Here is a 23,680-nt window from a genome sequence, read left to right on the forward strand (position 1 = left end):
AGGGAGAGAGGATGGGCAGGCAGGGAGGAGGGACTGCGCGATAAGGAATCCAGTAAAGAGCCTGCGGACGGGGCCCTAAGGGGAACCCCAGGGCAGGCCCGAGGGGGTAGAGGGAGGAACGCCCAGGGCAAGCTATCCAAGACCCTGGGGACAGACATGACTTCACTGCATTTGATAGCCAGCTGGTCACCTCCGACCCAGACCACGTAACCTTCTTTTCAGTTTGCTTCTACTTCTGAGCTCCAGGAGTCCTTGCCTGACCCCCGCACTTCCCTCGAGAAGGCCGTGATCTCCCGGTGCCTGCCTTGGGCAGGTGTGGATTTGATGACCACACAAAAGAGGGGGCTGACTGGGGACGTCCATCCAAGTACCGAGAAAAGAACAGGTGAGCAAAACAGCAGGAAAAAAGTCCAAAATACCTTCCAAGATTTGAAACACAACAATAAACACATTCTATGCCAAACTTTGAAACGTATCCTGACACGATGCCAACTTTAAGCCCACCCAATACCGGGGGACCAACGGTAAGATGGTTTCTCGAGGGCCTCTCCCCTGGTGGCCCGGAGGACGGCACGGGGCCTGGCCCAGGGAGTGTGCTCAGTGACGGCTGTTCTGTTCGGCAAAGAATGTGGAGACGTGGTAAGAGTTTACTGATGAGGTCCGCTCGTTGCGTACAGGACGCAAAGTACCGAGAACCGAGCCGGCCAGCCTGAGGCCACGCAGAGCTGTCACTGAGCACCTGCACTGCATTCCTACGGGCAGATAAGCCGCTCTGGACCAGGGGCCGGGCGTCCCGGGTGCTCCAAGGCCACCAAGGGGGAAGACGCCTTGAGTCTGAGGTGCGGCCACTACGCCGAGGCAACGTGTCCCTTCTGCTCCCTGAGAACCGAGCCTGGGCCCTATTTTGACATATCTGAGGTGCCGTCCTACGTCCCACATTTTAGGACGTGTTGAGACACAATGACGTGGACGCTGAAGGGCAGCCTACTGGTGTCCAGGTACCCACTTGCTCAGATGCACACTAAGGTCACAAACAAGCCCGGGAGAGAGGGACACGGGTTCCATCCCGCCTCAGAGCACGGCCAAAAGCCCTCTGGCGCCTGGCCGGAAATCGGGGCCCCGGATTACAGGAACCCTCGCGCTGCCCCGCCTCTGACACAGCCGAGCCCGGACCCCCGTACGAGTGGCGCACTCACCGAGCCGTTAATGCAGGGGACGTCGTCGTAATGCAGCGCCGTGCCGCTGGGGTGGGCGTAGCCGTTGGAGGTGCTCCCCAGGTACGGGTTAGTGGAGACGCCACGCCTGTTCATGAAGCTGCAAGAAAGGAGGTGAGTTAGGCCCCTCCGAGCCACCCAGAGTCTCACCCGAGATGGGCTGGACGCTCAGGCCAGACCGGAGGTGACGGGGGACAGAAAGAAGCGCGAGCCGGCACGCCGGCAGAAGTGGGGTGCTGGGTTACGGCAAGGACAGGCTGCTCTCCTGTAAGACTAGGGAACGCCGCCTGCAGGGCTGCGGCCAGGACCGGAGATCACGCATGCCGGGACATGACGCGGTGCCGGCACGTGACCCAGCTGTTCAACACAAGCGACGGGTTTCCTATCTGCAGTGCGCGGCAGGGGCGCCCGGCCGGCTGCCCGCTGGCTGGGGCTCGGCCTTGACCCTCCGCTGGGCGTGCCCCGTCTGTGGCTGCTTTGCAGAGCTTCCGTGCTTCTTCCAGGAGCCTGCTAACATGAACGCCCTGAGGCAGAGACTCCCAGCTGGCAAAGCTGAGGTATTTACTATGCGGCCTTTCTGGGGACTGTTCGTGGAGCCCAAGCTCCTTAGGGCACTGTCAGCACGCGCTTCTCCAGTTCCCAGTGTTCATGCAGCATCGCTACCTCAAGCCACTCGCCTCCCGCGGGCGCCTCCTTCCCTGACAGCGGCCAACACGTCTCCAGGGGGAAAGCCGGGTGGGGCCGCCCCCTGCTCTGCCCTGGCGGCCGTGACGCTCCCACGGCAGTCAGAGTGCCGCGTGGCCTGCGGGGCTCCACCGCCAGCCCGCTACCTCCCTGCGTCTCCCTCTCACCAACCACCCTGCAGGCCCCCCTGCGCGGCAGCTTTGCGCCCGAGGTCCCTCTGGTCTTTCAGCCCCGGTGGGAATTTACCCTGGTACACGAGAGCCCCTCCCCGAAACCCCACAGTAAGGGCTTCAGTGCCGCTACCCTTCTGCTTGTGCGTACTGCTAATCGCCACCTGATGTGTCTTTATGCTCGTCCCCCACGACGTCAGCCTCGGGAGAACATGGCTGTGGTCACTCTTGCCCATTCCTGGACCTCAGGAATCTGGCCACAAGGCGCTCGGCCGATACGTGGCTGGATGTGTGCACGTGTGAACGGTTTACTCGTGAAGTTTATGTTTGTGAGAAGTGAAAGATGTAAATACCCAGGGAGGAGATAACCCAGACAGCACCCTCTCCAAACTAAAATAAATAAGTAAATAGCTAAACTAAAGCAGCCTCCGGACTTCAAGATATATTACAAAGCTGTAACCATCAAGACAGTATGGCACTGGCACAAAAACAGACACGCAAATCAATGGAACAGAATAGAGAACCCAGAAATGGACCCACAAACGTATGGCCAACTAATCTTTGACAAAGCAGGAAAGAATACCCAATGGAATAAAGACAGTCTCTTCAGCAAATAGTGCTGGGAAAACAGGACAGCGACAGGCAGAAAAATGAACCTGGACCACTTTCTTACACCAGACACAAAAATAAACTCAACATGGATGAAAGACCTCGATGTAAGACGGGAAACCATCAAAATCCTCGAGGAGAAAGCAGACAAAAACCTCTTTGATCTTGGCCGCAGCAACTTCTTACTCAACACGTCTCCAGAGGCAAGGGAAACAAAAGCAAAAATGAACTATTGGGACCTCATCCAAATAAAAAGCTTCTGCACCGCGAAGGAAACAATCAGCAAAACTAAAAGGCAACCGACAGAATGGGAGAAGATCTCTGCAAATGACATATCAGATAAAGGGTTAGTATCCAAAATCTACAAAGAACTTATCAAACTCAACACCCAAAAAACAAATAATCCAGTCAAGAAATGGGCGAAAGACATGAATAGACACTTCTCCAAGGAAGACATCCAGATGGCCAACTGACACATGAACATCATCAGGGAAATACAAATCAAAACCACAATGAGATACCACCTGACACCTGTCAGAACGGCTAACATGAACAACTCAGGCAACAACAGATGTTGGCAAGGATGCGGAGAGAGAGGATCTCTTGCACTGCTGGTGGGAATGCAAGCTGGTGCAGCCACTCTGGAAAACAGTATGGAGGTTCCTCAAAAAAAACTAAAAATAGAACTACCCGACGACCCAGCAATTGCACTACTAGGCATTTATCCACGGGATACAGGTGTGCTGTTTCAAAGGGACACATGCACCCCAATGTTTATAGCAACACTATCGACAGTAGCCTAACTACGGAAAGAGCCCAAATGTCCGTCAATGGATGAATGGATAAAGAAGATGTGGTATATGTATACAATGGAATATTACTTGGCAGTCAAAAAGAATGAAATCTTGCCATTTGCAACTACGTGGATGGAACGGGAGGGTATTATGCTAAGTAAAATTAGAGAAAAACAAAAATCATATGACTTCACTCACATGAGGACTTTAAGAGACAAAACAGATGAACATAAGGGAAGGGAAGCAAAAATAATACAAAAACAGGGGGGGGCAAAACAGAAGAGACTCATAAATATGGAGAACAAACTGAGGGTTACTGGAGGGGTTGGGGGAGGGAGGAGAGGCACTAAGGAATCTACTCCTGAAATCATTGTTGCACTATATGCTAACTAATTTGGATGAAAATTTAAAAAAATTAAATTAAATTAAATTAAAAATAAATAAAAGGGAGGAAATCCTACCATATGTGACAACATGGATTAATCTGGAAGACACCGCACCAAGTGAATTAAGCAAGTCACAGGACAAATACTATATGCTGTACCTTTATTATCATTGAGGTGAGAAAATAGTTTTTAGTCTCTATCATCTGCCCGGTTTTGTTTATATAATTGGCTTTCCAAATACAAAACTAATGTAATATTACAAAAAGGAAAAGTTCTTAATGAAAACTAATAAAATGTGAAATAATCATGTTATGAAAAGAGTTACGGAAAAAAAATAGTCTGGAATAAAAATACATGTATTTTGAAAAAATTGTGTTTCTTCACGGGATCTTAGATTTCTATGGTAGCTAGGTGCATAAAAATGGGAGAAAATGAGACTGGTGAGGGCAGGCCTGGGAAAGAGGTCTTACAGCGAGGCCAGCCTGTGGTTCTGTGAGGAGAGGAGGAGCCCGTGGTCCGAGGGGGCCCCTTCCCATCTGTCTGTCCCATCCGTCTAAGCACAGGCACCGCCTCTGCTGGGCCAAGGCCACGTGGTCCCGCCCCACAGGTGCACTCTTCAACGTGAAGAGAACGGACACAAATGTGTAGGATGATTCTATGAAATTACATATAGGAACAGGAAATGTGTAGAAAAGAAAAAGACAAGAAGAGAAAAAACTTAAACAAAAAATTTAAGAACTCTGCCATGACAGAAGGTTTTTTGTGCAAAGATATGTATTGAAGGTTTTCTAATTTAAATGTCCCATTTGAAGGCATCATGGGCTGAGTCACCGTGTGCATGTGTGGTCGGCGAGCACTGTGACACACAGGGTGGTCACGGACCGCGTGTCGGGAACACGCACGGCGGGGACCGTCGAGTGCTTGACGTGTGGCGGTGGGCACGCTGGGGCACAGTCGCCAGGAAGGAGTGGGCTCCAGCAGGGGCGGGACAGAAGCTGGGAACAGACCCCAGAGAGGTCGCGGACACGCGGGACGGCCCCGCGGGAAGAGGCCTGGGCCTTACGGCGGGGGACCCGCACCCCCCACAGGTCTCCGGGCCCTAAGCTGCAAGGCGAGCCCCGTCTGCGTGCTAGGCCCCCGTCTTCTGCCTGCTGCTCTTTCCACAATAGGGGTTTTAACCAAACATAAAAGTGGACATGAGACAACAGAGCACACGCTACCTGCTAAATCAAAACCGTAAGACGCTCACAGAAGTACACGTACCGTGGTAAGATACGGACTGCCAAGGCCACGGATCGGGGCACTGAGTGCATTCACGCTGCTGGGCGGCCGGCACCGCCCTCCACCCCCAGACCGGCCTCCTCTGAACCTCCGTCCCCATGACACCCTCACTCCCTCCCCGCCCCCGGGGCCCTGGGCCCGGCATCAGCTTCCGGCCTCTACGAATCCGCCAGCTTCAGGCCCCATGGGAGCGAGGCAGACAGACCGCGTCCTCTTGCATCTGGCTTATTTTACCGAGCACCGTCCCCGCAAGGTGCATCCCTGTTTTAAGGGGTTCACGGGAAGGCGACTCAAGACAACGGCTCCCTTCCGGCCTGTCCACTGCCCTCTCTCCGTCCACCCTGATCCACAGCCTTTTAGCGTGTCGCCACTACTTCCACAGCCTCCTCGTGGGTCTCCAAGGGAGTATGACTTGAAGTCAGTTTCGGGAAGAACATTCAGAACGTGTCTCTTGTACCACATAATCGATACATCTCACTTAAAGCTAGGCTAGGCCGTGGGAAAACAGGTTCCAACTGTTTACCATTATTAATATTCTGAAATACGCTACTTTTCCCGGGAGAATTTAAGTTACTATTTTTTTTTTTTTACTGCCCTCTTCCCAAAACACATCACTGTCCTTTCCCCTCACACATACCCGATGCACAGACACACATCCCCCCACCACCAAGACCTTGGAAACATTCAGTAACCAGCTGCCATTTGCGTCAAAGCAAAAATTAATTTACTCCCAGGACATTTATTGTACTGGCGAGCTGCCATAATTTATATTCTGAACATTATTTACTTGTTAAACGTCTTCTCTCAAGTTTTGTAAGAATTTTTAGCTTGCAAACTGACAAACGAAAATACACTGTATCGCTAACATCTATAAAGATTTTAACGAGGTACCAAAGAGTCTTGCAGCCATAAACTCCTGGCACGCATCTTTTTAATAAATGATTTCTCACTATTGCCATCTACGTTCCTTTCTCAAAAATGTGGCCTTCCCACATTTGGTTTAGATTAATATTCCGCTCATTTGGAAAGCCAAGTTTTGTTCTGGGGGAAACGCGGCCACTCGGGGCCTGTCAGACACGCGATGAGTACTTTGGTGATTACAGCTGAGGTCACGGGTGCACTCGGAGAGGCTCCAGAATCTAGTAAATCCCGAAGAAGCAGCTAAAAACCATAACCTCCTTTCTTTCACGTCACTCTAGACACGGAGATTTTGCAAAACCCAGTGTGACAGTACATTTCTTAAAAAGCCGCTTGATTAAACGTTCTTCGATCACTGCATGTGTCGAACGACGGGGGGGCTCACTGCGATTCACCTGCATTTTGTTGCCTAGACAGGGTGTTATCACAGAGAAACGACGAATATGAACAGAAGAGTCAGTTGACTCAGTGACTTGACTGAGTCACTCTGATTCTGACACTAAGAACAGGAAGTCCGCCCTTGAGAAAAACCGCTAAGCGTTACTGGAGATCCGCTGGAAAAGCTGTACCCAAACTAACTCATGTTGTCGAGGCTATTGATTCACCTCAGTTGGGGGTAACACGTGGCTCGATCCCTAACATGAGCCCACGTTCCTCTATTCGCCCCAGAACATCTCAGCCAAGCAAGAAATGTTCAGTCCCCAGGGCCGCTCGAGGGACACAGGAACACGGCTCAAATTCGCCGTGGACACCACGTGTGTGGCAAAACGGATGGCGGGACCTGGGGGGAGCAGGTGAGTGCCAGTGTGGACACGGGGGCTCATCTTCTCCGCACTCAAAGGGACTCACCGTCTGAGTGAGGGTCTGCCCACGGCTGCCGGCACGCTTAGCACCACGTGTGGATGGTAAACCCCATCACCCGCTTTGTTTCTACCCACCTCGCCTCGGCCCCAAACGCAGACCCTCGGTCCCTACAGACTGTCTGTGAGGGAAGCAGAAGCAGGCGCCTGGGGATCGGAGACGCGAGACCGGGAAAAGCCTAGCCTCTCCAGAGGGAGCCGAGGCACCGAGAGCCTACAGACCCCTTGTCCGGAATCTCCACATAGTAAATGCTGCGCGGGACCCGCCTGGGTTCCTTCCTCCTCACCCAGCACCTCCCCAGCACAACCCCAGGGCACCCCAGGCTTTCAGACCAGTGTTATTATGAAACTGGTTTTGGCCCCTGGAACTGCCCGCAAGAGTCTCGAATGCCCTCAGGGGTCTGGGGCCCTCACCTTGAGAGGTGCTGCTTTGTCATCATTGCGTTACAGAAATAGGAATCAAAGGGATGTTTTCAGACATACAAGCCTTTTTTAAAAAATGAAATCGCAATTTAAGTTTTAGAAGTACATGACTGATGACTCTGAAAATTCTGCCCCGGTGAAAGCGATATGGAAGTCACGTGTCACATCAAAGCGTTCCCTGAGCATAGGGGCCAGAGACCTACGGCCCGCGGGCCACGGCCAGCCCACTGCCTGTTTCCGCAAATAAAGTTTTATCGGGACGCAGCACGGCCATTCGCTGATGCGGGGTCTGTGGCTGTGGTGGCAGAGCCCGGCAGTTTTAACAGGGAACGTGGCCCACAAAGCCGAAAACACTTCTGGCACCTGATGGAAAAAGCCTGCCAACCTCTGCTCCAACAGAAAGCGCTCCAACAGAAAGTGGGAACGGCAAACATTTCAGCAAAGTTCAGATCAATGTAATGCCAAAGGGAGAGTCGTTAGTAGTCTTCCTTCCCCCTGAGGCTACGCACACAGGGAGTGAAAAAATCCGTGAAAAGGGAGCACTGTTTAGCTTTGGTGCCACTTCCCAGGGGTCTTACCAGAAGGTTTGTTTGGCTGTCTGGATGACGTTCGCGGACGTCTCCACGTCGATGTAGTCGTAGTGCAGGGCCCCGGGGTCTGTGGAGGACCCCGTCTCAGCCAGCAAAATTCCGATCCATCTGCCCATGTCCTCTGAGGAGGATGCCTAGCGGGGGAAGGGAGAAGCGTGCATTTACGTAAGTGATGGTAACGAGCCCCACACTTCCCAACCTCAGCAGAGACGGAGCGGCAGAAGAGGGAAGGGAACAGGAAGCACGGAGCGGGCACAGAGGACGGAGCCGCGGTCCCGGCCTGAGTGACAGGCCCACGCTGCGTGCACACCAAGCCTGGACACCGGAAGTCACGCATGGACTTACGCCCAAGGAACAAGATTGAGCCCCGCGATGCCGTCCGGTCTGGGGGACGGCAGCAGGTGCAAGGTGTGGAAATTGCTATGGGAGTGAAATCACAGCTGAAGGAAGCAGCCTAGAAAGTGGCCAGCAAAAAGGAGCCCCCCAGCCCCGGCCAGCCTCACCTGGCATCTCGATGGGGCCCACGCCTCTGGGGGGCGCCAAACCCTGTCCCACTGCGGCCCTTGGTGGGGTCTCCTAAATGGGCCTGAAATGGCAATCTTAATTCTCTTAAGATAGCACAAAAAATCAGCGAAGTTTTCTACCAGTTTATATAAGTGTAGACGAGTTTATATAACTTTATATAAGCGTAATCACGTTTCACAGTCATTGCCCCGCTTGGTGCATGGTTATAGCTTTAAGATGTTCGAAATGGTCCCCATCCCAAATTTGATCCGTTGAATTTGCAAGTCGGAAATATATCTTTAAGATCCTGTTCATTAAATTTTTAAATCATCCTTATCGTGTGATTTAGAAAATCGGATACTTTACTTTATAACGGTATTTGAAGCATTTGATTAATCAAAATACAATGTTTAAAAAGGTAGGGGATGCTGAGTTATTAAGCACGTAAGTTAACAGAATGAGAAAGAAATATTTTTACTCAAATGACTAAATTTTAATATAAAGACAGATCTGCTAAGTTAAGCTTAAAGACTCCAAGAAAATGAAGTTTTGTATTCGTAGCCTTGGCAAGTTGGAATGCTGATCAGAATACACATAGTTGTAAATATTCCCAGAGCCGTTAACACGAGAGGAGCTATTTTTCTTGTGATCATAAAATTGGCTGGCGGTAACAGCTCCCTCCTGGCCGGTAGGGCGTGAGGCCCCAGGACAAAGCAAATGGACTCGAGCTACGCGCCTCCCCGGGGGAGAATGTAACCAAAGTTTGGGGAGTAAAAGTGAATTCATTTAAATACTTGGGTAGGGGCACCTGGGTGGCTCAGTTGGTTAAGCGTCCGACTTCAGCTCAGGTCATGATCTGGCGGTCCGTGAGTTCGAGCCCAGCGTCGGGCTCTGGGCTGACGGCTCAGAGCCTGGAGCCTGTTTCCGATTCTGTGTCTCCCTCTCTCTCTGCCCCTCCCCCGTTCATGCTCTGTCTCTCTCTGTCTCAAAAACAAATGAACGTTAAAAAAAAAAAATTAAAAAAAAAATAAATAAATAAATAAATAAATACTTGGGTAAATAAAAATCCCAAATGTGTTGTTCTCTTTCATCTTTCTGTCCTTCCCCAAACAAAATCTGGATCAAGAAAGTATCTATGACTCAATCAACACTGATTCATCTGTAACTATTTTATCTAAGCATTTTTAAAAGCGTTTTAACACGCCATGTAATGTGTGATTGATATAGTGACACTAGAGTTTATTCGTTGTTTTCCTCATACTTTATAGAATTTTCTAATAGGCTTTTTAAAAAATAACCCTCTGATGCTGGACTGAAATTAGAGGTCTTGGTTATGATCATAACTTTTAACACAGATGTAGGTGTGTGAATGCACATATGTATATACATGCACACTTAGAAATATGTACCACACATGTAACACATACACATGCACACACACACACACACACACACACACACCCCTATTTCCTACTCCCACCGGGGGGATTCCACTAGGAGCTGTCCGGAGACATGGCTGGTTCCAGGCCTGGGCCAAGGGAAGGTACGAGATAAGTCTGGAGCATCTTACTGTATCACAACGTAAGGAAAGTGCTCAAAGAATGAAGGGGACCGTGGCATTTTATTACAGGGACACAGCAAGGACCACAGGGGCAAAGTTCAGAGGGACTTCTGCTGGCCAAATCTGGGAGTTTTCCACCAAAGTAAATCATGACAATAAGGCATTATAATCACTGAGAAAAACAATATGCTGTGAATCCCCGCAGATATACGTACATAAGGGATTAATAATTAACGGGAGGAAGGGAGACCCTTCCTTACAGTAGAGGCAAACTAAGGAGCACAGAAGGAATAATGGGAATCCAAAGTGTGATTTAGTTGCCACTACGATGGTCGCCTCATCAATGGATGCCAAAATTAGCAGGTGAAATTCTGAGTGATAACAGGGTATCTACATAGACGGCCTCAAAGTAACTTCCCCATGATGCTTTTAAAAACAAAGGGGGGCGCCTGGGTGGCTCGGTCGGTTGGGTGTCTGACTTCAACTCAAGTCACGATCTCGCGGTCCGTGAGTTCGAGCCCCGCGTCGGGCTCTGGGCTGACGGCTCGGAGCCTGGAACCTGCTTCCGATTCTGTGTCTCCCTCTCTCTCAGCCCCTCCCCCGTTCATGCTCTGCCTCTCTCTGTCTCAAAAATAAATAAACGTTAAAAAAAAAAAAATTAAAAAAAAAAACCAAAAAACAAAGGGAGGGGCGCCTGGGTGGTTCAGTCCGTTAAGCGTCCGGTTTCGGCTCAGGTCACGATCTCTCAGTTTGTGAGTTTGAGCCCCGTGTCGGGCTCTGTGCTGACAGCTCAGAGCCTGGAACCTGCTTCGGATTCTGTGTCTCCCTCTCTCTCTGCCCCTCCCCTGCTCATGCTCTCTCTCTTCCTAATATAAACACTGAAAAAAATTTAAAAAAAAAAAAAAAAGACAAAAGGAAGACAGTGACTGTGCAGGGGGAAGCCTTGCAGACGCCCTGCCCAAGGGATCAGTTACCACCACCAGCCGAGGGGCCAAGTGACGGATGCGCCTGCCCATGTGGCCTGCAGCACACAGCCCCGCTTCCACGGCTCCCGCCAGGGAGGCCTGCCCGCAGTCTAACGGCGAGGAGACAGAGATGCGCCCAGACTGAGGGCCTCCATGCAGTAACTGGTCTGTAACCTCTGCACGTCTCTGTGCCAGGAAAAGAGCCAGCTGGACAAAGAGGCGTTGGCTGGGGTTTCCTCGTGCCTTCGAGGAACACTGTGGAGATCAGAAAAGCCGACTAAGGTCGAAGAATCAGGTAACAGGAGGGTGTGAATGACCATTTCCTGATTTTGATAATTATATTGTGGTTTCAGTAAGGGAATACTTCTGTTTTTAGCACATGTGCAAAGAAGCATTGAAGGAATAAAGGGGCAACGTGGCCGTAAAAGTCTGAGAAACGTTACACAGAAGGAGAGGAAGGGGGTGCAGGGGGAGCGCCCGAGATCCCGCACACGGCAAGATGCTTCTATTGCGGGATACGGTGGAGGGTGCTTGGAGATTTTCCCACTGCTAGCACAACTTTCCCGTAATTCTGAAATCGCCTCCAAATAAAAGTTAAAGTGACCTTAGAAGACATACAGATTACAGTTACTGGCTGGCGTGCCGCATCTCATGACTGACCGAGGTGGGGCTGCCTGCGTGGGGCCGTGTGTGTGCGCGTGACTAATGACGGGGACAGGGAGGAAACACGGGGAAGGGGCCGCCCCGCCTGCGGGCCGCAGACGCACAAGGGCGCCTTCCGTCCCTGTCTCCCCGCCCCAGGCCTGCTGCCCAGGCTCAGCTCGCACAGGAGACCCGACCCGCCTTGCTTTACATTGAGGACGTTGTCTTCTCCTTTGGGTTTTCAGTTCTCTCCCCTGCGCCCACTCTACGGTTTTCGGCCCACGTTTGCAAAAGTGCAGATTCCAGCCTGACACTCCTGTTTTACAGGCGAATCAAAAAGCCATGAGGGAAAAAAGACACAGTGTGATCCCGCTGTTCCACGGCACGGGGCCCGGGGCCCGGAGCACATAGTGGGTCCTGGCCAGCTTCGCAGGCCCGCAGCCCCGTGGGAGGGAGCACTCCGTGCTAGTCTGGTCCTGCCCCTGTCGGAGACAGTTTCTGTGAAAAGAGCCTCTGGAACAAACACCTGTCTCCCATCAAGACCTCCCAGACCATCAACTGCACAGCCCATGTCCACGTGCTCTGAAGCTCACACGCCTGGTGTTTGTGGACACGTGTGTGTGCGTGTCTTTGTGTCTAAGTCATGGTAATGTGAATGAACAGAGGGACAGAAAAAAGAAGGTCTGAATTACTAGGGGGTAGAAATAAATTAATAGTATAATAGATGGAAAATAAAATTGGAAGTTGCCAGCAGATAGTGAAGAAACCAGTGTCGACTGCTTTTCCGCGTCAGCGAATAAGAAGTTCCCCAAAAGCAGGTAAGCACGTAACACATGCACACCAAGCAGGGGGCTCCTGAAAGCGAAAGGTGTTCTTTTGGGATTTCCGTGTGACTGGCCCGTGAGCCGCCGTCTGTAAGGTTGTCTAAAAACACCTGTTCCGTCTGTGAAGAACATTCGAAGGGCAAGTGAAAGCAATACCATTGTTTCAAAGGTAGACCATCGTCAGGGGAGAAAGGGGTGACTTTACTCTGAAAAAGCAGTGCGCTGTGTGGAACCGTGTATTTAACCGCGCCAATGCGCGCGGACGACAGGAAGCGAGGCGGCGTCTGGAGACGGGGGGCCTGCACCGTGCAGTGAGAGGGGGCGCTGGCTACGTGCACCATCGCAGAGAGGGGGTCCCCACGGCACGCGCGAGGGACACGACCGGAAGCACGGTGCCCCGGGGCCGGCAGCGGGGACCGGGCAGGAAGGAAAAGCGCCCGGCGGGTCTCCGAGGGTGGCCTCGGGCAGCAGCTCACCTCCAGCACCGCCACCTCCTGTCCATTGCGAAGCAGCCGGAAGGTCAGGGGGTGTTTGGAGTCCAACCCAGGGATCACGTCACAGCCGCGCAGAGGGATGGAAACGATGTGGGTCTTGAGGTCGGTCCTGTCCTTGTGGAAAATGAGCTTGTTGTCCTTGACCCGACACCAGCGCTCCCGCCAGCGGCTGTTGGAGAGCACGTTGAGATAGCCTGCAAGGGGACCACGGAGACCGTCAGCGCAGAACCGCCCCCCGCACACGTGCAAGTGCAAGTTTACGCCAACGGGAAGGGCCGCCCCCACCCAGCGGCTCACTTCACGCAGAGTCGGGGACTCCTGGGAAGGCTGGCGCCCCCTCCCTCCAGACGCCCCTGAGGGCCCGCAGTGGCGGGAGGGGGGGGAGGGGTGCATGCCAGGGAGTGGTTCTGGGAAGGTTAAGGGTTTCGTGGCGATCTGGGGTCGGGCTGGCCGAGCTGAGCCCTCGGTGTTTGCAGGGTGGGAGGGAAAGGACGCAGTGGTCGTCTTACATGACCAAAGGGACACCATATGGAAAAGGACGAGATTCACTCCGGGTAGCTGCAAAATGACACAGCCGGGGCAGAAGTTACGGGAGGCAGATATAGCATCACGCGAGAAAAACACTACCCAAAAAGGAAACTCGATTCTCCTACTCTGCAAGGAATAGGAGGCCTTGGGGGGCGCTGAGTCCCCCGCCGCTGGACGCATTCCAGCAAATGATGGAAGGTCCTGGGCACGAGAGTCCTACAGAAAGAAGGCAAAGATGTCCTCCTGGCCTTTCCCGCAGCCCTCGCGCTTGACGATTTTGTCCGACTGGTGGAGCGCGCCCAGACGGGACGGGAACGCCGGAGTCTGAAGGCGTAGGTCTCTGACACTAAAGACACCATCAGTATGTGAACTAACAGGGCAGGAAACCAGATTTCACAGGGTGGCTGCTGCTTCCTCCCGCTCCGTGATGCTAGGAGATGGCTGCCCCCCGCCCTTGAGACGCAGGAAGGGAGTACGTGGGGCTTAGGACCCTGGCCAGAAAGGAAGAAACGATACAAGGATTTCACAAGTCATTGCACTACTCCTTCCACTCACGCATGCGTGTGCACACACCCACACCCACACCCTGCTCAAAAACAAGACAAAATAAACTCTCTCCAATTCGGGTTTTGTATCGCCTTTTCCAAAGGGTTTAGGAGCACGCATTTTGCTTCTCTCCACGTCTAACACACACAGTCCTGTGTCTTACACACTCCATTAGCAAAGGATAAATGCTATACACAAATCACAATCACAAAACAAAACCCCCAACACACAGCTAAGTTACAGGGCCCATAGCGATGCTTTCTACATCACGTATGATCATCTGCTCAATGAATTCACACATAAAATGCACATGTAAAATGTTAAGTCTTCATTTGGCTCAGGGTGACATCAGTTCTACCGCAAGGTGCACTGCTTCTCCTGGAACTAGAATTTTCATTTGGGGCCTGAGTTGCTGTACTTGTGAAACTGGGGAACAAGGGGAGAAGCCAGCCCATCGGCTCAAGTGCCTGGGACCCGAGCTCCTCGTGTCTTACACATCTAGGAGAGGCTACAGGGACAGGAAAAGAGGCTGGAGTCCAACCGGAGTCTGAAAGGGCTCCTTTGTGAAGGAGGGGGGTCTCTCTGGACCTGTGACTTGTTCAGGCCAGCAACTGCTCCCAGGAACTTAGGGGACACACAGGTGACCAAGTTTCACAAGGAGGCGGTGGGCTCCAGGGCACTGACAGACATTGTGACTGGGGCTGGCAGGAGCATTTCAGGGACAGGGCGGCCTTGGGGGGACAGGAGGTGCCTGGATTGTTAGAACCTCGGAAACCATCACAGGAACCCGGCCTTGGTGCGCAGGGTGATGGGGGAGTGAGACGCTAGGATATTTATTGAGGAATGTGAGCGACAAGACCTAGGAGCTAGATGACTTCTCAGGAACAGTGACGACACTGCCTTCACACTTGCACATGGCTTTCTATTGCAGAACTCGGCACGTGGGGGCACTCTCGCGCGGGCACATGGTCCTGCAGCATGGCAGGGGCCGTTACGGAGCCCGGCTCCACTAGCCAGGGCGATGGTAATCTCTGGAACAGGTCCGGGCACTCTCGTGATATTTTCTTCCCTGGCTGAATCTGGCCGCGAGTCACCAAAACTATCAATTTCTTGACATCGGAGTCCCGAATGGAATGGTTACACTGGACAAATTCTCATTTTATTTGAGCATGATACCATATGAAATTACCGTATTTGACGCCTTCCTCAGATTTGTTTTCAGTTCCCAAACGGGAAAGGCACAAGGGAAAATCACAGTGCACGAGAGGCCCGTCTCTACACACAGTGAACACCACAGTGACGTGTTCACATCGGGCAGCAGGCCTCCACCACCAGGCTCGCTGCCCTTTGCTCTTCCAGAAAGGGGTGGCCTAAAGATCCCATCTTCCGGGGAGGGAGCACAGGGAAATGACACACAGCCATCTAGGGCATCTGGAGTCACAGGGTCGGGGGACACGGATCCCGATGGGCCCCATGCACACTTCAGCTGTAGCACACCCCCACCACCAGATGGTGCCAAAGCGCAGCCAGGCCCGCTAAAGACAGGGAGGGACGGGTCCTGCCGCGAGAACCGTACCCCCCAGGCTCAACGGCCACCCTGGTCCGGGTCAGATCCAGTAACCGCACGAGGCAATTCGGAGGCAATTTTATTTTTATAAGATCCCACCCATCGTGTCAGGTGAGACGTCAGTGTCTCTTAACAGTTTGGGAATTTCAGTTTGATGTTTTGAGATTAGTCTTGCTCTGAACGCTACGTTTCTCGCAAAACCGTGGCAAGAGGCTCAAGGTTCCCTGAGAGCTCGATGGGCCGGAGACTGGACACACGCTCTCGCGTGCGGCCGTTTGGATCGCTGGCGTCTCAGGCCTCAGCGCCAGGTGCTCTCAAGCACAAGCCGCTGGGGAGAGCAGGCGGGAGCGGGGCCGAGCGTCCCGCGTTCTCCGCAGGGCGAGAAACGTGGCGTCTGCCTGCCAGGCTCTGGTCCCCTCTCGGGAGGGCTCTGGTCCCAGTGCGATGGTGGTTTCACTTGCGGTGAGCCTTGGCTTACAATCAGCCGGGAGGAGACGCCCAGGGGAAGGAGGGGAGACCACACGTCCTGACGCTGCCACTGGCTGGTCCCGGTCCCGCCCACGGCAGAACTCCCCTGCCCACCTTAGACGCCTGCCCCCCAAAGGCTCACGTGTCCAAGAACGAGGATGCCAACACCCCAGGGCAGCGACTTATGTCACGCACTTTTTCCTCCCCCTTGATTAAAGGTCACCTGATGTCCTGCGGGGCAGGTTGTGACAGAAGGGGAGAGGTATAGAGTTTCCCCGCGTGCCAAAAAACCCTACTGTTGAAAACTCCACAAAGTCACAGAATGCTTGATGTAGGAGGGACCCTGGGAATATCCAGCAAGGCCTCTCACTAGCTCAGGTCATGCTGCCTCCACAGAGACCTCCACCTTGACCCGGGACCTCTCCTTCCACCCGCTTCTGTATTTCTCAGTACCCAGGCTGCTCCCCCCGGTACTGCCCTCACGCTGCTTTGGTCTGTCTGTCTGTCTGTCTGCTTGGGTTTTTTAAAATAAGCTCATCAGGTGAGCAAATAACAACAACATTACTTATTAAGCATGGACCTTAGTGTTTCATGATTTCATCTTTAAGAAGACATCTTTCTTAAGAAGACAAAGTAAGCATGGGCCCATTTCCCAGAGGAGCAACCTGAGGCCTAGACAGATTCCACAATTTGCTGAAGGTAATTCAGCCAGTCGGGCGTGGGCTGCACTGCCCCTGTCTGCCAGGCTCTGCGCCGGGCACTGGGGCGTGACTAGGGAGCCAGGCAGTGTGAACGTGACCCAGGAGGATGGGAGGGACAGCTGTGGAATCAGGCTGGGACACGACTATCAGAGGCTCTGAACCGGGAGGCAGAAACAGGTCTCGTTTCAGCACAGGACCCTGAGTTGTCACAGCTCACGCCTGGTGGCCTGGAGGGCACAGAGACGGCGGCCAGGTGGGGCTTGCACGCTGGTCCGGCAGTGGACAGACGGGGCGGAGAGGATGAGGACACGTGTCTCCCGACCCCTGCCGAATGTAGACAGGGACAGGCAAGCACCAGAAGGGGGCCAACAGAAGATCCCTCTTTGCCGGGGGGGGGTCTGGTGCACGTCTCAGGCCGCAGCCTGCGCGTGGCGGTATGTGAGCGCACCAGGCTGACGCTCACCATCACTTCAGGGCCTCGGGGCGGTAATGGGCAGCGGTACAGGGCTGGCTAGGCTGACCCGGTCAGCGGCCGCGGGACCCACTGCCCCAGCCCACTCCCCGTGGAGCGCCTGCAGAAACCATCTCCTACCCCCGCTGCATCGTTATCACGCACCCGGAGGCCCACCTGCTGGGCCGCATTTCACGGAAGGGCTGGATTTGAACCCAGGTCTCGATCGCTCCGGGGAGCTCGCGTCTGCCCGCCCAGCGGCACGGTCCTTCCGGCCCGTCCGGCTCAGCTCCCCTCTGCTTGCCGCACGGGGCCAGCGGCCGCACGGCCACCACTCGGCAGGGTTGGCGTCTCCGGCCTTTATCCAGCTGACATTTTCTGCGTAAAACTTTACAGAGGTACTAGAATAATTGAGGATAGTCATTTTCCTCCTGCCTCTCTCTACAGACCCCTTCTGTGGCCCCTGGACCCAGCGAAGATCTAAATGACAATTTTAAAATCTTGTGGACAGAGAAGGTTCTCTTAACAGAGACAAAAAATATCCACTGAGCAGCTTGATAGAAATCCACACCTGCATATCACAGGTTTCAGATTCACCCTTTCTGCCCTCTGAGTGACCAAGCGTTTCCAAGAAAGTGCCAGCAAAGGATTTCTGGCAGTGCCGAATGGCCAATACAATGAGGCCGTGTGCGAGGGGTTATGAGCGGGGAGTCTCCCGGGGAGCGAAGGGCTATGCAGAAGGGAGCTCCAGGGAAGGAGCAGCGTCGGGCCCGTGGGCCAGCTGCGCCTCCGCGGGCTGTGAGGCTCCCGCAGGCCAAGGCCTTCCAGAGCTCACCGTCTGGACCCTGTGGTCTAGCTCGCCTCCCACGTCAATGTTTGCTTTTCGTGACAGAATTTCTGTTTCCTTTTTTGGATGGCTCCCTCCTTGCATTTCTAATCCCTAACTCTCCTCCAGGGCCAGTGCGAAAGGAGGGACAGTCCCACACCACCCAGAGACTCTTGCCACACCAAGAAAGTCAGAGGCAAAAGGGAAACAGCATCCTGGCGTCACCCCTCTGTGCTAGAGCCCCGCCCCCACCCCTGCTGTAACTTCAACAAGGTGATGCCCCCTCCTTCACGTAGGGCAGTGGACAGAGCATCAGTCGGCCCGCCCCTATGACCCCGCTGCCATTTGCCAAGTTCGAGGACCTGAATGCACGGGCTCCTAGACCCTTGGCCTCCTTCAGCTGCCAGGGCGCTCCCCGACAATCCAGAGATGGCAGCTTAACGGGACCTCCCGAGAGGACCCCCCAGCCAGCTTCCACGGCACGTGCGCCACCACCCAGGGTTGCCCCGGCCTGACGAAGGACGGGTCTCTACAGGGCCCGCGGAAGCCTCATGCGGGTGGCCTCCTCGAACCCCGACTGTCAAGGCCAGAAGGGAGCCGGGACTCCCCGTGACCTGCCCTCGGGGTACGGCACGTGCCTGCGTCCGGCACTCTGCAGCCTGCCCCTCCGCCACAGCGCTACCTGTCCCTAGCGTCCTCCCGGCACACGGCTCACGCCCTGGCACGCAGCAGCTGCTGAATTAACTTCCCCTTGTCTGTATGGCCAACTCGGGCACTTGGGGCGGCATTCCCAGTAAAGCCCGATACCCCGGGCAGATGGATGCTCGCGGAGAGAGGGGTGAACAGGGCGAGTCTGCAAAGGGAGGGGACCAGGGACCTGCAGGGACAGAACCCTGGATGTGCCGCGGCTCTACGAGCACCCACGGCCTACCCTCGGTTCCTAATAGAAGCCAAAGCCCCGCCGTCCGGCTTTCGGTGCTGTTCTCCTGAGAACGCCTGCACGGTGGCCAAGGAAACAGGACACCTGTCCAACCTCACCCGCCACTTGTCCCCAGAGGCTGCCCTACCGGGCCTCCACCTGGCCAGGGTCCCTGTGACACTCTCCCGCTGTGCCGGCTTCCCTCCTCTGTCACCAGGCCGCGCTGCACGTCTCCTCCCGTGACTCCTTGTTCACACGGGAGGGCCGGGGCCGCTTTACGGGTGCCCACCCCTTCCTGGACAGGGCAGCCCCTCAGAAGGGACTTGAGGTGACGGGCTGAGCGACAGCACCGCCAGGATGCTCGTTCTACCGCTGTAGCCCGGGGAGAACGCCAGCGGTAACCCCACGCACGCCGCTCCGAGCCCCACGCTCCCTCCTTCGCTCGCCAAGGCACGTGTGCCCCAGCTCAGAAATGCTTAAAAGGACTCTGGGAGAATTTCACAGGATCACAGCAGGAATTTGTTTTTCATCTTGAAAGAACCTCTGAGATCATCTCAAACCCCGGCACGATCTTTTATTAATAAGCGGCAGAAACGTAGCGCCTTTTCCACCATTCAGATGATCACAAGCCCGACTGGGAAAAGCCCGCGCGATGCAGAGGCAACTCCAGGAAAGAAGGACACAAGTGGGGTGAGCGCCGCTCCCGGCCGGGGAACCCCGGCTTACCGCACGTGGGGACGTCCTCCTCCGCGGACGAGGTCTGCTCATCCGTCGAGGGCTTTTTCTTCCCCAAGCCGATGATCTTGGTGATCTTCTTCCCAGTGACTTTAGACACGGTTCCCTTGGTCTCTGATTTGGAACTTTTCTTCCTCTTAACTGTTAAGAGTGACGATGGAAATGAGAGAGAGAGAGTGTCAGTTGTAGACTTTAACGGAAATATTAGGGACAGAGCATAAATCGCAGTCCATTTTATTTTCCTCAATTTGTACTCATTGAGCACCTGCTATGAGCCGACTGCTGGTGTGGACACAAAAGAATACAGCAAACAGGTGTTCAGAAGGAGCGTATGTGCTAGCGACGATGCACACGGGTATGCAAGCACGTGTACACACGCACACATGCAGTCACACGCAGAGGAGGCCTGATGGCAGCCGGGCCCGCGCGGTCTACACTGGGTGATGTGGACAGGCCCCGGGCGGTGGGCAAGCCGCCTGGAGGGGCGACTTTGAACCGCCAGCTGGGAGACGAGGAAGCAGCCGGACCAAGCGAGACCCTTCTGGGCAGGGGGAGCATCAGGAACACGGAGGCTGTGAGGCTGGAGGGAGGGATGGAAAGAAGCAGAGCGGCCTGGGGAGGGGCTGGCGGAGGGACAGGGGGACGCGGGTCCTCCCCAGTCCCAGGAGCCCTCCACCAGCCCCTCACCCTCCCCAGAACGCCCAGGACGGCAGCTGCCATCTGAGCCCATTACGCTCTGCTTTGGCCTGCACGGCACGAAGTTATGAGGTCGCAAATGTACCAGATACGCAGACGCTGTGCACCAAAATGACTTCCGGCTCCCCTTGGGAAACAGCAACACCTGGCAACTCGGGACCCCCGTCTGGGATCTCGCAGGGATCGGAAGGTGCGTGAGAAAGCGCACCCGGAACCGGGGGCCAAGGAAGACCTTTCCTCCCACGGCAACTGTGCAAAGGAGAGGTCACTCACCCCCATCACCTGAGGGCCACTGCATGCCTGGTCCTGGATCCAAGGGGAAAAGGCACCTTTGCCAGAATCGCACAGGACGATGAGCCTCCGGGAGGGGCAAGTGTGGCTTCACTACGGAGGGGGGTGGGCCAGGAGAGGGGCTCCCCATCGCCCTCCTGGTGTCGCCCTGTCCAGGGTGACTTGAGCCTCCCGATCTGTAACCCACAAGGGGTCTTTTGACAATGTAATGAAAGTGAGGAACTCTCTCCCCTCCTGCTCATCCTGGGCCCAAAGGAACATACCTTAAACACACACAGAATAATTTCAGAGACAGGGGACTGGGGGATGAGGGATTACAACCCTAGGCCTCATTCCTAAGGGCCCCTGTAACACAGACTGACACGATCGCTCTCTCGATGGGGGTGGGCGAGGGGGTTGGGTAGTTCTCGCTCCTCCAGTCCCAATCTGCCATCCGTGAGACACCAGGCACAGGCCCACGTCCCACCTGGCCCTGGGGACACTAGGCGCGGGCCCACGTCCCAGCTGACCCACGGGACACCAGGGGCAGGCTCACATCCCACCTGGCCCTGGGGACACCAGGCACGGGCCCACACCCCAGTCCCACCCGGTCTGCTCTCGCACTCCCTGGCCCGGCAGACTCAGCACCATCCCGAGTTCGAGTCACTTTGTGTTCACCGTTATTGCCTCTCTAGAAAGAAACGACAGTTGAAAGACAAGAAGCCAAGCCAAACTTCTGGGTAAACACAGCCTTTGTTCCAGACTGAAAGTAGGTGCCCCCCAGAACCCCTGCATTGAAGCTCCAAGCCCAGCGCAGCTGTATTTGGTGATGGGGTTACAGGATCATAAGGGTGGGGCCCTGATCCCGCAGCATCAGTGCCCTTCTTAATAAGAGACTGAACGCGGAAGAAAGGCCCCGTGAGGACACAGCGGGAGGCGGCCGTCTGCAAGCCAGGAAGAGGCCCTCGCCAGCAGACAGCTCTGATGGCACCTCCAGGTAGGGCTCCCGCCTGCGGACCGTGAGAAATGAACATGCGTGCTTTCCGCCTCCAGGCTGTGGTATCTCGTGAAGCCTTGGTGTGACACAGGCGCATGGATGGAGCACAGGACAAGCACCCCGCCTCCCCTACGCTCTCTCAGCACCTGCCCCTCCTCTCTTCAAATAACACACCAAGAACCTGTCGCCATCTTGGTGGACTGGCACATTCCCACCCCACCCCCCCCCCCCCCAGCTACCCCCAGACGTGGGCATCCGCAGTCGGGACAACTCTGTCATTGTGCTTTCCGTGTGGCCACACCGAAGCGTTTCAGAAGAGCCTCGAGACCACCTCTGACCGCAGTCCCGTTCAAACTGAGCTTTGAAAGGAAGGCGCTCCCGGCGTGCCCTGAACACCCCCTTCCGCAGAGCTTGGGGAGCACACGGAGTTCTTCCTTGTGGCTCAAAGCGAAGACGTTACATTTACTTCTGACTCTACCAGCATTTTCTCCTGCTGGGGAAGGACCTGACCACCAAGAAAAGACCCGATGCTTCTAATTCCCTGAAGGACCACTGATTAATTTTTTACAAAAGCAGAAGGGACTCCCTGGAAGGAAGAGCCAAAGTATGTAGGGACGTGAGAATGTGTTGATGCTACTCGCTACACAGAAGGCAGGATTTGACACACGTAATGGAATTACGAAGACACCTCCAAGACTCAGAACTCTCCAATAAATTCAGAGACCAGGAAAGCCGCAGGGTCCAAACGTCACACGCCGTCAGTGCTTGGCAGGCAGTGAGGGACAGACCACCGAAGCAAAGCCAACTCCCAGCATTTTTAAAGCCATAAATATCATCAGCCCAGACACATCCCTACGGCCAGTGGAGAACCTGAGTCACAAGATGGCTAGGGATATGGGGAGCTGTGTTGAAATCTCTCGACTGCAAATCGGTCTTGAGCGAGAAGGTGGGTGGTTAGGTACAGATATATTCTCTCCCCCTCTCTCTCTCCACACACACACACACATACACACGTATATTCTCTAACACGTATATACAGACATTCGTATCATTCTGTGAACCTAATTTCCAGCAGGGACCCAGGAGAGGAAATGGCAAACAAGGACAGAGACCAACAACGTGTGCCGTGCCTCAACGTCCGAGCAGGGACCGGAGATTGTATGTTATTCTGTTTTGGGGCAAAGTGTAAAGACTGCTTTCCGGGCTTTGATTACACATAATGTGCCCACGGAAGACACAGATGATACCTTCCACCGAGTACCTTCCGACGGAGAAGACTAAAATTACACCCAGACACGCCCGAGCTAGGGAATCGCAGGGGCAAAGGCAGAGGTCGTGACCTTCCGGCGCGAAGCTTGTGGTAGCGCAGCAGGCCGGCTTACTTGGGTTTTAACATTCTTAGTGCCTGGATTGCTATTTGGTTTAAGGGGACTTCCTTTCAGAGCTGGGAGACGCCTGCTCGGCACAGCACACTTGAGCTGGGTGGGCGGACCGCTCCCCTGGGAAGCCAAGGTCACGGGGCTGCGAGCACACAGGCCGTTGGCTTTGCACAGGGGAAACGTCCCCACGACCCACAAATCCCAGCCTCCTCTCAGGCCACACACCCCGGGAAGGACACAAGCCACAGGCTGGGAGAGACTACACGCAAAACACACTGATAAAGGACTCATATTCAAAACATTAAAGAACTCTCTAGAGTCCATGATATGAACAAAAACCCAATACAAATACAGGCAAAAGATCCGGGCAGACGTGTCTTCAGGTGCGATGTGGCTGGCAAATGAGCACGTTAAAAATGCTCAATTAACATGGCTGGTCTTCAGGGAAGTGCAAGTTCAAGCCACAACTACGTAGCTCCCCACACCCACAGAAAGGGCCGAAATATATAGAACAAGACAAAATGACAGCGGCAAGGTGGTGAGAATGCACACGCCTGACAAGCCACGCCCCTAGATTTTTATCCAACAGAAACGAAAACCTGTTGCGAATGTCTAGGACAGCCTTACTCACTGCGCGCAAGCCTGGAAACCCCCAGCTGTCCAGGCGGTGGGGGGATA

At 54.3% G+C, this 23,680-nt stretch overlaps 1 protein-coding gene across 9 annotated transcripts in view; it reads right to left on the minus strand.

Annotated features, from left to right (window-relative positions):
• Positions 1–23,680, minus strand: part of AFAP1 (actin filament associated protein 1) — a 146,038-nt gene that overhangs the window by 19,197 nt on the left and 103,161 nt on the right. For all 9 annotated transcript variants that reach the window (XM_053901724.1, XM_053901723.1, XM_053901721.1 and 6 more), the window contains 4 exons: positions 19,652–19,801; positions 12,902–13,113; positions 7,918–8,063; positions 1,197–1,314 (listed from right to left, as the gene is read on the minus strand). In XM_053901724.1, the coding sequence (XP_053757699.1) occupies positions 1,197–1,314; positions 7,918–8,063; positions 12,902–13,113; positions 19,652–19,801 (626 nt within the window). The remainder of the gene's footprint in view (positions 1–1,196; positions 1,315–7,917; positions 8,064–12,901; positions 13,114–19,651; positions 19,802–23,680) is intronic.

This window comes from Panthera pardus, unplaced genomic scaffold (genome assembly GCF_024362965.1).
Source record: "Panthera pardus isolate Hobbes unplaced genomic scaffold, ASM2436296v1 HiC_scaffold_13, whole genome shotgun sequence".
NCBI lineage: Eukaryota > Metazoa > Chordata > Mammalia > Carnivora > Felidae > Panthera > Panthera pardus.